The 14,622-nt window shown below is 39.5% G+C and overlaps 1 protein-coding gene across 3 annotated transcripts in view; it reads left to right on the forward strand.

Moving 5' to 3' along the window:
• The first annotated feature begins 6,632 nt into the window (after positions 1-6,632).
• rcan2 (regulator of calcineurin 2) overlaps positions 6,633-14,622 on the forward strand; it is a 362,913-nt gene continuing 354,923 nt past the window's right edge. Inside the window, exons 1-2 of one of the 3 annotated variants that reach the window (XM_072556972.1) lie at positions 6,633-6,741; positions 7,350-7,575. In XM_072556972.1, the coding sequence (XP_072413073.1) occupies positions 6,644-6,741; positions 7,350-7,575 (324 nt within the window). In that variant the 5' untranslated portion in view covers positions 6,633-6,643. Of the gene's footprint in view, positions 6,808-7,349; positions 7,576-14,622 lie in introns of all 3 variants that reach the window. The other 2 variants (XM_072556988.1, XM_072556981.1) reach the window with 2 other exon arrangements.

Genomic DNA, 14,622 nt, shown 5'->3' on the forward strand with positions numbered 1-14,622 from the left:
GCTATGATCATTGTTATGATCCACTCTGACAACAATTGCCTGGGGAGCTGCAACCCAGGCTCCTATAGAGATGGAGATCCAGACTGATTCCAGACTCTTTCTTGTTTGGGGCTCTGTTTCTGATATGAACAGCAGAGTCACAAGCTGCATTGCTTCCAGCAAGGAAATCATACCTTTCTGTGGAAAGGAAGAAATCTAGGTAGCACAACTCACCACTCAACAGATAGACGCTAAAAACCTTGCATCCATGCTATCTTAAAATCCCTGTTTTGGACCTAGATCTGCAATCCAAACAGTCTTGTACAGTTCCTGACATTTGCCCTGGACATGGAAGACAAGGGAAAATTGGCACCACGCTTTGGGGCAGGGACCTGCTGAACAAGATGGTGCAGACATAGGATTTCCTCTTTGTCCAGAACCTGCAACGGAGGGCATAACACCAGACTGTGTCAGCCTGGTCTGAGTTTGCCACCTGGGTCAGTGCAGTCTCTGTTACCTGGAGGAACGCGCAGCATCGCAGCAAGAAGTTCAATGACCTTAAGACTCATGCTCTACCACTCTCACTACTGCCTTATTCGCTGTCACCCACCACTAACACAGTATGCCCTCTGCATTGGCTATTCATTCTTTCAGGACATCTCCATACTCAAAGGAACAGCTGTGCCACCCACTTTCCCTTCGCTTAATATCTGCCTCTCTCATGTTTCAGGAAGCAAACAGCCCAAAGTGGGACAGAAAGAGTAAAGACAGGTGATGGGAGCCTGACATCCCGCTCCTCACCTCTTATATGGAGGGCATCCTTGCTCTGACCAGCTCAGATGCCTAACTGACCATCTCCAAGTCTCTCAATTGATATTGCAGGCCATCCTTGATATAATGTGCCTATACCTGCTGCGTGAAGGTTACTTCCCTTGATTTGTCGGAAGCCTGCTGATAATCATGATCAGCTTACTGGTTTTGTGTCTGTGATAAATGACAAGACAAGCTATTAAGAGCCTGGAATCTCTGGCTGGGAGCAATGTGCAAAAATGCAAAGCAATTCAATGTACAGACACTATGAGCAACTAGGTAGAGTCAGAGTGAATAAGGTCTGTGACAGTGAGTGCACAGCCTAAAGTTGCAGCCTGGACTTTTTCATGGACGCTTATCCCTGAACATATAATGTTCTTGCTGCAGCATTACAATGATAGTTACGGGTGCAGCAAATGAATCAGAGATGTGCCACAAGGGTCCTTAGTAAATTCAGCTCACTGCTTGCCACCATTAGATACCTGCTCTGATTTCCATGTCGATATTTCTTGATATCTATAATGTGTTTTGCAAAATAGGAAACAGAATACTAATGAGGCATTTGTACTGTTAATAAGGGGTTTGTCAAGCAATAATTACCCTTAATTGGTAATTCACCAATGCCTTGAAAGAAACTCACCCAACCACTCGTCAAAACCATAAAAGATGCAGTGCTCCTGCATTGAGATTGGCTTAGCCAGAACCTCATGCCTGATTTAGCCATAAATTATGTCCATAGCCCACGTCACTCAGGTCCCTGTTAGATTCTGCTGTGTCTTTCCAACCATACATTGCCCAACCATTACAAACCTTGGGTCAGTATCTTGGGGTTACATGCTGGAGAAATGGATAAAGCCACATTCAAACAGATGTAATAAAACATATAAAGGTGTATAAATCCTCCAGAACTGATCAGATGTATCCCAGTACTCAGTTTGCCAGACTACTCAGACCTTTTGGCATCATGGTAGTCCAACAACACACTAAAACAGCAGCTAATGAACTTGAAAGACCCTATACAGACAACAAGCAAAACAAATGTAATTTACAAAATACCTTGCAAGAACTGTAAAAAACAGTACATTGGACAAACAAGCAGAAAACTAGCCACCAGGATACAGGAACACCAACCAGCCACAAATAGACATGACCCACTCTCACTAATTTCCTTACATACAGATGAGGAAGGACACCACTTCATTTGGGACAATACATCCTTCCTAGGACGAGCTAAACCAAGACATGCACGAGAATTCTGAAAGCATGGCATTCCAACCGGAACTCAACACATTGACTTGGATCCCATTTACCATCCCCTGAGAAAAAAAAAGGAAATGATATCACCAACCCAAGGAAGCCTAAACACAAATAGAAAGTGGGCCATGCCACCAGTGCTTCATCCGAAGGCTCACTGATGATGTTACCTAGTATGGTGACAGAATGTCTGAAAATGAACCTTCCAGCTCAGCAAGCAAACCTACATCCAGATCTTTAGTGATTTTGAATTTTTTTAAAAGGATCTCTCTGGGGTACTTTTGAACTTCATGAACTTTTTCTGATTCAGATACTAGCATATCCAGATCCCTCTTTATCTCAGAGTTCTACAATTTCTTTGTTTTAAATAATACATTTTTTTAAATAATCTCTGCTAACATGGATAACTTCCCATTTTCCCAGATAATTCTCCACTTGACCTATCTATACTCTCTAATGCAAATGCCTTAAATGACTTACTTACTTAGCTACCTTTGTCTCATCAGCAAATTTAACAACAAAATATTTGGTCCTTTCATCCAACTCTGCTGAAAGTAATTTTGATTCAAGCACTTTTTATGCTGCATAAAATGATTGTTACACTAAAATGAATAAGTCAAAGCTTTTCATTGCGCAAAAGCAGTAAACAAAAAAGTGATGAATTTGAAAATCTAGATGAAACTTGATGGATTGAAGTGACAATGTGTTTCAATCATTTGTCTATGATTATTTTATATTATTATTGGTCTGAATCTAAAATTGTTAACTTATATGGGCATCAAGTTTACATCCATTGGTTTGTAACTCAGAACCATTCATTGACCTTTGGAGCATGATACCTGTTCTATTGATCTTTGACTTTGAGCAGAAGTAAACACAAGGATTCAAATGTTGAATATACATATGAAACATTTGTAAATGGTGGCAAGTATGTTTGCTGAAATGAGAATCAACTAAGTTTGGAAGGTAGACTTGATTTATGATAAAGCAGTTGTCATGTTTAGATTAGATTAGATTAGATTAGATTACTTACAGTGTGGAAACAGGCCCTTCGGCCCAACAAGTCCACACCGCCCCGCCGAAGCGTAACCCACCCATACCCCTACATCTACATCTACCTCTTACGTAACACTACGGGCAATTTACCATGGCCAATTCACCTGACCTGCACATCTTTGGAGTGTGGGAGGAAACCGGAGCACCCGGAGGAAACCCACGCAGACACGGGGAGAACGTGCAAACTCCACACAGTCAGTCGCCTGAGGCGGGAATTGAACCCGGGTCTCTGACGCTGTGAGGCAGCAGTGCTAACCACTGTGCCACCGTGCAAATCAGGCTTGAAATATTCACCAGGTCTGGCAATCCATGCAGATAGAAACAGCTTTGAGTTGAATATGACACTGGAACAGATCTTGAACTAACTGCACATTACTGTAATAATTGGGGATGTATATACTGAAGTAGGATGAATAGTAATAAATGAGCAATATAGGTATCACAATGTTATATTTAGCTTGCATTGACACAATAAGTTTTAGACCAACATTAAACTCAAATATAACAGGTCTGCAGGTAAGGTCAAACCAATTGTGGAACAAAATGCAGTGAGATATCGCCACTTTGCTTTTGTTTTGACAGCTTGGAGAAATTGTTGATTGCCACAAACCTCGAAGAAAGCTGTCCACAAAGACCTAGCAATTTCTGTTGCATGCATTTCCCGTTTACAAATGCCAGTGTGAATCTGGCACCAAGTCAAAACACTCCAGCAACAATGATGTAAACAAAGTGGTTAAACAGCCAATTACATTGAAGTATTCTCACAGACAGCAACCTAAGAAGTAAATTGCACTGAACTTTTAATTTCATGTTAAAATTTATAGTGAGCAAAATAAATAATTGGGACTTACATATGGATTAAGGTAGAAGGTGAATTATGATAATTTTTTAAAAAATTATGACTTTTTAATCATAAATACAATGAAGTGATATAGGAGGGATGGAATATATCTCCTTTTATCACACTCCTCATACGTCTGTAACAGATTTTGAATTTTAAAAAGCTGTATTTGTCAATTCAATGTGTATTCCATTTCAATTCAGCCAGGATCAGAGAAGATTGTTGGATGACATGTCAGAAACAGCATCAAGGGGCAAGAGTGTAGGATTGCTGATGAAGGGCTTATGCCAAAACGTCAATTCTCGTGCTCTTTGGATGCGGCCTGACCTGCTGTGCTTTTCCAGCACTATACTCTCAACTCTGATCTCCAGCATCTGCAGTCCTCACCTTCTCCCAGAAACAGCATCAGGCATACCTAAAAATGGGACTGTTTTGAAGCTGCAAGACAGGACTATCTGCATGTCAAACAGAAAAAGCAACATGTGATATACAGAGCTTAATGATCCCACAACCAAAGATAAGATCAAAGTTCTACAGTCCTGCCATATCCATCTGTGAATGATGGTGATCAATTAATCAATTAACTAGGAGGAGGAGACCGCACAAATGTGATATTATTGTATTAACAATACCATCTTCAATGATCAGGGAGACCAGCATAGGACAATATTGAAGCATTTGTATCTTTGACCAGAAGTACCAAGTGGCTAATCACTCATCCTCCTCCTCTGGTCCCCAGCATCACAGATGCCAGACTTAAGTCAATTTGGTTCATTCCACTTGGTATCAAGAAACAGCTGAAGCCACTGGATACAGAAAAGGCCAAGGCCCCTAACAACATCCAGCAATCATGATGAATTCTTGTGCTCCAGAACTAGCCACACTTTAACCAACCATTCCTATACAGCTACAACAACGACACCTACACAGAAGTGTGGAAAATAGCTAAATGTATGTATTGTGCAGAAAAAACAAGTTAAATCCAAACAGGCCAATTACTGCCACATCAGTGTCCCCCTGATCCTCAGTAAAGTGATGGAAGGTATCATTGAAAGTGCTATGAAGTGATACTTACACATTAATAACCTGCTCACTGGTGGTCAATTTGGATTCCACCATGACCAGTCAGATAATGAACTTATTACAGCCTTTGTGCAACATGGACAAAATAACTGAACTAACAGGTGGAGTTGGATTGATTGCCTTGACATCAGGTAGCTTCTGACGAAATATGGCATCAAAGAGGTTTTGTAAAACTGAAGTAAATGGCAATCATGCAGAAGACTCTCATCATCGGTAAGACTCACACATAGGAGAAAGGAGGATGGTTGTGCTTGTTGGAGATCAATCACCTGAGTCCCAGCACATCATTGCACCAGGTCCTTAGGTTAGTTTTTTTCACATAATGGGTGGTAAGTGTCTAGTACAAGCTGCCAGAGATTGTGATGGAGGCAAATACAATTTTGTCATTTAAGAAACATTTGGACAGGGACATGGACCAAACACAGGGACTAGATTAGTTGTGAAAACAGGGCAGCATGGACAGGTTAGGCCAAAAGGTCCATTTCCATGCTGTAACTCTTTATGACTATGACTCTTGTCCTCTGCCCAAATTCTTCAGCTACTTCATGAATGCTGATTATTGCATAGTGTTCAGTACAAATTGTGACTCTCCAATTCATGCAATAAGACCTGAACAACCTTTAGGTTTTAGCTAACAAATGCAAGCAACAGTCATGCCCCAAGATGTCAGACGATCATTATCTATCAACGAAACAGAATCTAAATACTTCACCTTGATATTTAATGACATTTCCATCACAATTTCCTAGTATCCACATCCAGGTAGTTTCCATTGACCAGAAACTGATCTGGATCAGCCATATTAATACTGTGACTGCAAAACAGGCCAGAGACCAGCAATTGTCTTGTGGAACCTCCTCACTGTCTAAAACCTGCTGCCATCTCCAAAGGCACAGCTTAACAATTTGTTGGAATAGTCTCAACTTTCTTGAGTGGATGTAACAATAATCAATAAATTCAAGTCAAGGATAAAACATTTGTTTGATGTTTGACCCCATCCACCAAACATTAAAAACCTCCATCCGTGCTGCAATTTAGAACGTAACCAAGATGGACATTTGCAACTCACCAGTGCTCTTGAGATAGCATTTTGTAAACTCTCAACTTTCTACCATCTATGAGGACTAAGGCAGCAGAGACGAGTAAGCACCACAACTTGCAAATGCCCCTCCAAGTTATCAATACTTGAATACAGTTTATCAGTTACTTGGAACGATATCACTATTCCTGCACTGCTATTGGATCAAAATCCCAGAACTCTTCCCCTAACAGTATTGTGGGTGCACAACCAGCTGGACTACAGTGGTTCAGGAAAGTTGCTCAGCACCACCTTCTTCAGGGCAATTAGGGGTAATCGACAAAAGACAGCCTAAACAGCGACATCAATATTCCACTCTGTAATTTTTGTACCAGTGCTGACTGCGGGAGTCTCCTACCGCTCACAATTCAGCAGAACCGACGCCAGCTGGCAGGCCCGCCCTTGCAGCCCGTTCCCGTCACCGCATGTGCCGAACGGTCGAGGCGCCTGTCAATCAGCGCCAGCTGGTGCCTGCTTCCTCTGATTGGATGGCGCTGTTGTTGGGGCTGTAGGGGGGGAGGGGGCAGGGGTGAAAGATGTGAATGGGTGTTGTGGCCGGCTGTCGGGCCAGGCTCAGTGAGCTCTCCAGGTGCTGCTACTGCTGGGCGAAGGGAGGGCACAAACACACACACACACACAGGTACGGAGTGTACCACCTCCGAGCCAGGGCTGCTGCAGCTGATGAAGGCTGGAGTCTATCGCCGAGGTGACAATATTTCATTCTCATCAGCTCTGCCAGACTGTCAGCTTCACATCCCAAAGGTTCAAGATTTGCAACGGTGCTCACTGCACCGACTCCAATGGGATTTTGTTAATAACGGCGCGGTGTCAGCACATCAATCGGATAAGGGGGTTCCAGCTGTTTTATAATAATAACTAGCTTCATCGTGTTTTTATTTTAATTTATTTTTTCGGGTTTTTTAAAGGGTAAAATCAATACGTAGGAAATAGATCAGGAATGCAATTTGCAACACTGCCACAAGTGAAACATTTGGGTGCAGTTTTTGTGATGCCTTTTTCTCATTATGATCAGTTTTGTTTAGACATTGTGGAAATAACGCTGTTTCAAGATTGGCAAATAGCAAACAGTGCACCAGTTCCTAGAATAACATGAAGTGCGTGCCATTGGAGGTTGATCATTTGTTATCTCTCATATATAAGGCTCTGAGATGGTCATGTTTCCCATTCAAGCGATGTTATTTTACCAGTAGGTGCAAGACTGCACTTATCGTGTACTGTGTTTTCCAGGATGAGAGGAGACGATCCGCTCGCTGGCATGAGGAACCTGAAACGGTTCAGCGATAGAGCTACTGCCTGCAATTTTTTCCTTCTTGGGGCTGCAGACTTTCGCGATCCAAATGATCACATCCTCTCGCAGGAAGACTTCGACGAGATAACCGACTTCAACGATCTCCCGACCTCACTCTTTGCCTGTAACGTACATCAGTCTGTTTTTGAAGAAGAACAAGCAAAGGTATGCATGGCCATTGGTAATATGAGTGCAGTTGAGTTTGAAATCAAGTGTTCTAGCGTTGTTTATATAGTTGTTATCAGTGCGTCAGATGATCTTAAGACAAAACATTCTGTTTATTACCGGGAGCGGAAATGATAAAGATTTTATTGATAAATGCTATTGGAACATAAAGAAGAATCGTGTAATCCAATGGAGATTTTCTGAAATCAGGAGTTTTGATGTAAGCTACCAATCTTCCAACAGGCCATTGACAGACTGTTTATCAAGTGCTTTTTTGGGGGTGTTACCTGCAGCATTAAAGTGGTCTTTGAATTGATTTCCTGAAGAGAGGTTAAAATGTTGAACTTGCAACCGCACGGAGTAGATGAGATGAATGGCTTGGGTGCATTTATGGGGAAGGTGAACTCGGTAAGCATATAAGGTTAAATGAAGTAGGGAGGAACGTTTTTCAGAATAAATGTCAGCATTGTCCAGTTGGCTGATTGTACAGCTTCTTGTGGTGTAAATTTTGCATAATCGTATGTTGATCTGTTTAAATATTTGAATTTTTCGTCTTTGCTAAGTCGTGCTACCAGCCCCTACCCTGCAAATGGTGTTCTGCAAAGAAGAACACACTGCTAAACATTTCAGAAATAAAGACTGCTTACCAATCAAGACTGATTTATAGCAAACATTTGGAAACTGTTGAGTAATCCATCTGATCTATCAAGGCGCTTACTATCCCAATGTGCTATACCATGCGACACCAAATTCCATCTCAGTCACTGAAAATTGAATGTCAAGTTTATGTTTTGTTTCAGCACTACACATAAAAACTAAAAATGCAATGATTTCTGCTTAAAAGAAATGTTTCCATTTTATGTTTGAAATCCTATGACTCCCTGACAATAATACTTTACAGTTTTGTTAATGGAAACTTGAGCCTGCAGTTGCAATGTGGAGTTGTTCCTCCAAATGACAAAGTAAACTTATAGCACAATTAGACAAGGTACAATATAAAGTACATGTAAACAATGTACTATTTATAACACATTGAGGAAAACTACTGACCCTGTGCTATTTTTGGATGTAGTGCAGAACGCTTCTATAGTTCTGCAAGGTTTACTGTCCAACAATCCAGCAGATACAACCTCTGTGTAGAGTGTAATTCTTCATTTTGTTTCTGCAGTATGACACATGATGCAACTTTAAAGAATTTTAAATCAATTCAGCACATCTTATTTTTAAAAAAATGCAAACATACCGTAACATATAAAATCCACATAAAGCATTGATCTATTTACAGTTATTATAGTTGTGAGTATAGATTCTGTTGTTTGTTTCAAACAATTTAAAATTCAATAACTAACTGTAGAATTAGGTTTATTTTCATTTTCTCCTAAATTCTTTGCCATATTGAAATATGCATCCAAATAAGGATTTAAGCTCTAAATGTAAGGCTATTACATTCCAAAAATAAAATCATCTATTTTTGTTCCTGGGTTGAGTGAACATTTTTAGCTCCCAAGTGAACACTACATGAAATATGTAAAAAATTTTGATTCAAAATGAGTTCCAGATTTTGGGAGTGCAATCTAGGCCCAGTGAATTCCAGGATGAGTATTATTTCCAGTGTTGTTTTTAGTAGAATTCACAAAAAAGTCACTGTATTATTTTCATTTTGTTGAAATAGTCCTTGGTACATTGAGAGGTAGGCTGAATTTCCCATCTCAGTGAAGCAATTTCAAGTTAACTGACCAATTCCGTGAAATTAGCTCTGTTCAAACATGAAGCCTTTTACTGGCTCCACGGCTGACAATAAACCCCTTCAGCCTTTAACATATCTTCTAATAAACCCATTAAAATAAAGTGAATTGTATCTTCAACATTTAAGTGTAAAGTATTTCTTTCAAAATAATTATGTAACAGTAAATACCAAAACGTGCAATTCTGATCTCCTTCCTATCGGAAAGATGTTGTGAAACTTGAAAGGGTTCAGAAAAGGTTTACAAGGATGTTGCCAAGGTTGGAGGATTTGAGCTATAGGGAGAGGCTATATGGACGGGTAGACCGAAGGCTCTGTTTCCATGCTGTACATCTCTATGCCTCTGTAATCAGTCTCCTGTGCTACATGAATGATGGCTGTTCTGATGGCAACTTTGACCAGAACTCCAAAAGTTAAACTGTACATTCAGTGTTACTCTAAGTTATGCCTGGTCGAAATGCAATTTGATTAACTGTTGCTGCTTTTATGTTGGCATTATCTATGTCATTGCTGCTGACTGTTGCTCAATAACAAAGATTAATGTTTATTATTGTATCATTATTACAGGTTTAGCAAGAAGTAATATTGGAACACTTTATGTCAGCATTTAGAGTCCTCTTTTCCAGACCCGTGATATAAATAGGAATCTGAGTAAATAACATTACAATATACTGTAATTGAGTACTGTAATTTTCAAGACAAAACACCTACCCAAAATGATACATTCTGTAAGCTTTATGAATGAATAAAATAGCTTTATGTATGTATAAATAAAATAGCTTTCCTTGGAATCACTGGTACAGACTAAGTTGGGCCAGTCAGGTAAGTTTGGTACCCTGACAAGGTTTTCATAGGCCTCTTGCCCAAGTACATTTGGAATTGGAGCCAATGGGTTTCTTTCCAGGAACAGATGCAATAATGTGCAAAGAGTAATACCTAGCAAGTTAATCACCTGAGTTGAGTTCCTTGCTAATCTTGTAAAGGCAGAATTTTTCACTCTATTGTTCTGAGTTAAAAAATTAATGCACAGATATTGACTTTTTCCTGGTGTTGTGCCTGCTACACAGTGTGTTTTACCTCTTGTATCCAGCAAAGAAACTGTGAGTCAATGCTTAATAGTAATAAACAATCATATTTATTTATTTATTTAACACAATTAATATTATAATAACAATACACTACAAACTAACAATTTATATTATAAATCTAATCAACTATCTTGTACTTTAATTTAATCTCAATGACCATACGCCATCACACTAGATCTTGGCCTTCTGCTGATCTTTGTGGCAATGATTGTCTGGTTGTCTTCTCCTGCTGGTCTCAGGGGTGTCTTCTCTTCACGGTGGTTGGTCTCAAGTTTCCACCCTGAGGTGGTGTTGCAGCTATTCTTATACTTAGGAGTCTTTGTGCCCTTTTAGGAGGGTCTGCAATGTTCACCAATAGATCGGTTAAGGCTCGATCACCCTGACAGGTGTTGACGTGACAATTGCAAGGTGATCCTTAGGCATCCATTCCTGGAGGTGTTAGGTGCACGTAGGTTAGGTAGCACTTTCCAAATAAGGGTATGAAATGCCCCTTTGTCTGGTTAATAATTTGGTGTTTCAGATTATCCTGGGGTTAGCGTTTAGGTGGATTCCATTCAGTTCATGTTCTATGGTCTGCAGCTGTTGGGTCAATTGTGTACTGTCTATCTGTAGCTGCAGCTTGTCTGGATTCTGCAGATTGTTTATTTCAGAGTCTTTGAGCAGTCACTTTTGGCCAAGGCTTGCCTCATTTTCCCAGCATGCCTCATTTATTGTCCCTTTTCTCAGAAGTCCATCATTTTGAGTGGTCTGTCTGACCACACTAGGTACATGACTGGCCAGTTGCAAATTATGGATTTCAGTTGTAGCAGGTTATTTAACCTGCAGGTGCATCAAAAGTGGAGCAAGTATTTCTATCTACCCTGAAACTTATCTATTGGTCATCTAGAAGAAACTATTGCTTATTGCCCAGTAGACCAAAGAAACCTGGATGGCAATTGATCTGTCCCTAATCAAGAGGGCCCTTAAGAGGTATTGTGTCACATAAGTCATTTGTGGTTCTCTGGTATGACAACATGGAGAATGAAGATGATGTCTGCATTGATACCATTTAAGTTGACAATGTTACATAGGTGTTAGACCTATGTAAACATTTGAAGTTCAACCATAGTTTTGCATAATAAGCATGGGCATTTCCAAGTGGGAATCTATCTCTGCAAATTAATGTAAGTAATTCTCAAGATCTAGCTTCTTGATAATTTCCGTCAAAGATTAAGTTTATACATAGAAATGTAGAAAATAGGTGCAGGAGTAGGGCATTTGTTTCTCTGAGCCTGCACCACCATTCAATATGATCATGGCTGATTTTGCAATTTCAGTTTTCACTCCCACTTTCTCTCCATACCCCTTGATCCCTTTAGCCTCAAGGTCCATATCTAGCTCCCTCTTGAATATATTTAACAAACTGGCCCCAACAGCTTTCTATGGTAAAGAATTCCACAGGTTCACAACTCTCTGAGTGAAGAAATTCTTCCTCATCTCTGTCCTGAATGGCTTACCATTTATTCTTAGACTGTGACCCTTAACACTGGACATTCCCCTAACATTGGAGTATTTTTCCTACATCTAGCTTGTCCAGTGCCATGAGGGTTTTATATATATCGGTGAGATGCCCCCTTACTCTTCTAAAAACAAGTTAAAAAACAAATACAAGCAAGAGACAGTTTTCATTCATGGATTGGAAAAAGGAATAATTTAAAAGAAAAATCATCAAACACAACATTTCCAGCAGAAATGCGTTATGCATCCTGAAAAGATGTCTTGACCAGCTTTAAAATTACAACTTTGATTATTTTAAAGAATTCTTTCATAGATTATACTGGCAAGGCCAGCATTTGTTTTCCATCACTAATTCTGCTTGCATTGAGTAGCTTGCTAGGCCCAAAACTGAGGGCAGTTGAGAATTGACTGTATTGTTGTGGGTCTGGTATAACACTTGGCTAACCAGGCAAGGATGGTAGATTTCCTTCTCTGAAAAGCATTAGGGAACAAGATGGATTTTGCTAATAACTGATAATAGTTTTGTGATAACTATTAATTGAGCCTAGCTTTATATTCCAAATTTAATTTTGAATTTAAATTTCACCATCCACCATGATGGGAGTTGAATCCACTGCCTCAGAGCTTTAGCCTGGACCTTTGGAATACCAGTTCAGTTACATTGCCATTGCACCAGTTGTCTCCTGGTTTATTATAATACTTATCTTCTAGATATTTTGTTCATGTAAAATTATGGTAGCTATTTTAGAATTCTTAGCATCATGGTTAAATTATTATCCAATGGTTCAATGGATATATATATCCATCCCAAAGTGTCTGTGATTTTCTGAAAATATGCTTCAAACCAAATTTGACAGTCTGTATGAATTAAGAGATAATAAACTAAAAGAACTAGAACATTTTTGTTAGCCTATTTATAAAAGCTTAAATTTGCATGGCACATGACACGATTTTGTAATTCGTGAAAATAAACTTGTGTTTTCTCTTGAGTGTGAAACTCAGCATCTGTGGTAAATTAAGTACTCACCATTTGTCATGATAACTTAGGCATTCTAGTGTCTTAAAAGTATATGTGACTGACTTCTACGCTGGTCACATATTACAACCAATACCAATAATATAAAAAGGAAGTCCACTTCCATGCCAGAGTTATGTTGATCATAGTGGTGCTCTTTATAGAGGCACAAACGCCTGTGCCTCTGCAAATTTATTATCCTAGTGCATTTTTGATGAAACAGAAATAATAATAGTAACTTAGATTCATAGAGTCATATAGATGTACAGCACAGAAACACACCCTTCAGTCCAACTTGTCCATACTGACCAGATATCCAAAATCATTCTAGTCCCATTTACCAGCATTTGACCCATATCCCTCTAAACCCTTCTTACTTATGTACCTGTCCAGATAAATGTTGTAATTATTAAAACAGTTATGACTTGTCTGTCTTGCAACATTATATTTGCCTACTCTAAAATTAAATATGAAGTATTTTCTTTTAAAACAGTTTGACAATACCTGTATGAATGACCCTGGGCCACAATTAAATGATAAACCTGAACCACAATTAATTATAAATATAGTAACATGACATCATTTCTTAGTGTATATGCAGTACTTGATTCTAAGTTTTTGATCAGAAGAACAGAAATATGTTGATGTTCTCAGACTGCTCAACACCCAACCCCATGGTATGGAAAGCACTGAGAAAGCCTTCTCCATAGCCACAATATGCTGGAGGTGAGCTAGATTTGTAAACGGTGAGATTTCTGTTGCTTAGGAAGAAGTCCTGCCCTGGGGAACTGCAGAGTTCAGAGATGTGCACTGCCAGGAGTACAGGAAGAAGCTGTAGAGGATCATGGCTGACCTGAAAAGTTAAGTCCTAGGATGTTTGCACATAAAGGGTATCCAAGGAAGCAGGAGAGGGAGGCACGGGGCCAGGATCTGTTAGGTGGTGACATCTTGGCAGTGTGGATACCTCTGGTATGTGCAGGGCACCTTCCAAAATAATGTGCTGTCCCTTCCTGCTTTTTCTCACAATGGTAATTAAACATTCTGTGCCCGCCTCTGTCCAACTTCTTACGCCAACCATATTTTGGACTGGCCTGCATATTATTCAGGATGATAGCTTGCGAACGTGCCTGAATGACTCCTATTTATTTATTTATTTATTTATTTAAATATGGCAGGCAGCCAATTTTACATTCACCATGCTAGCATATTATTGGAGTCAGCTTGGAATTGTGTATTAAAGTGTATAACTATTTTACATTTCCCAATTGTCAAAAAATTGGCATGGACATTCCACCTTGAGTTTCATAGAAGAACTAAGCAGTAACAGGGAAGCTATCATTTCTTGGGCTCTGAAAAAGACCAAATCTCTCACAGAGAGAAAGTGAGGACTGCAGATGCTGGAGATCAGAGCTTAAAAATGTGTTGCTGGAAAAGCGCAGCAGGCCAGGCAGCTGCCTCATGCCCATCCATTTTATTCCCACCATGGAAGGTGACAATTTTGTTCATGTCAAAATTACAGTATTATTTTTACAAATGAATGAAATTAGCTCCAATTTTTGTAGTAGTCATATTAATATTTTGGCACTTCATTTTAAAATAAATCATGTAATCAAGTTAAAGTTAAGATCTGAAGATGTGGCTCGTTGATGCTTTCTAAATTCTAATAAAAGTATGAAGTCAAAAATAAGTTGCGTTGAATATGA

The sequence above is a fragment of the Chiloscyllium punctatum genome, chromosome 3 (assembly GCF_047496795.1).
Source record: "Chiloscyllium punctatum isolate Juve2018m chromosome 3, sChiPun1.3, whole genome shotgun sequence".
Lineage (NCBI taxonomy): Eukaryota > Metazoa > Chordata > Chondrichthyes > Orectolobiformes > Hemiscylliidae > Chiloscyllium > Chiloscyllium punctatum.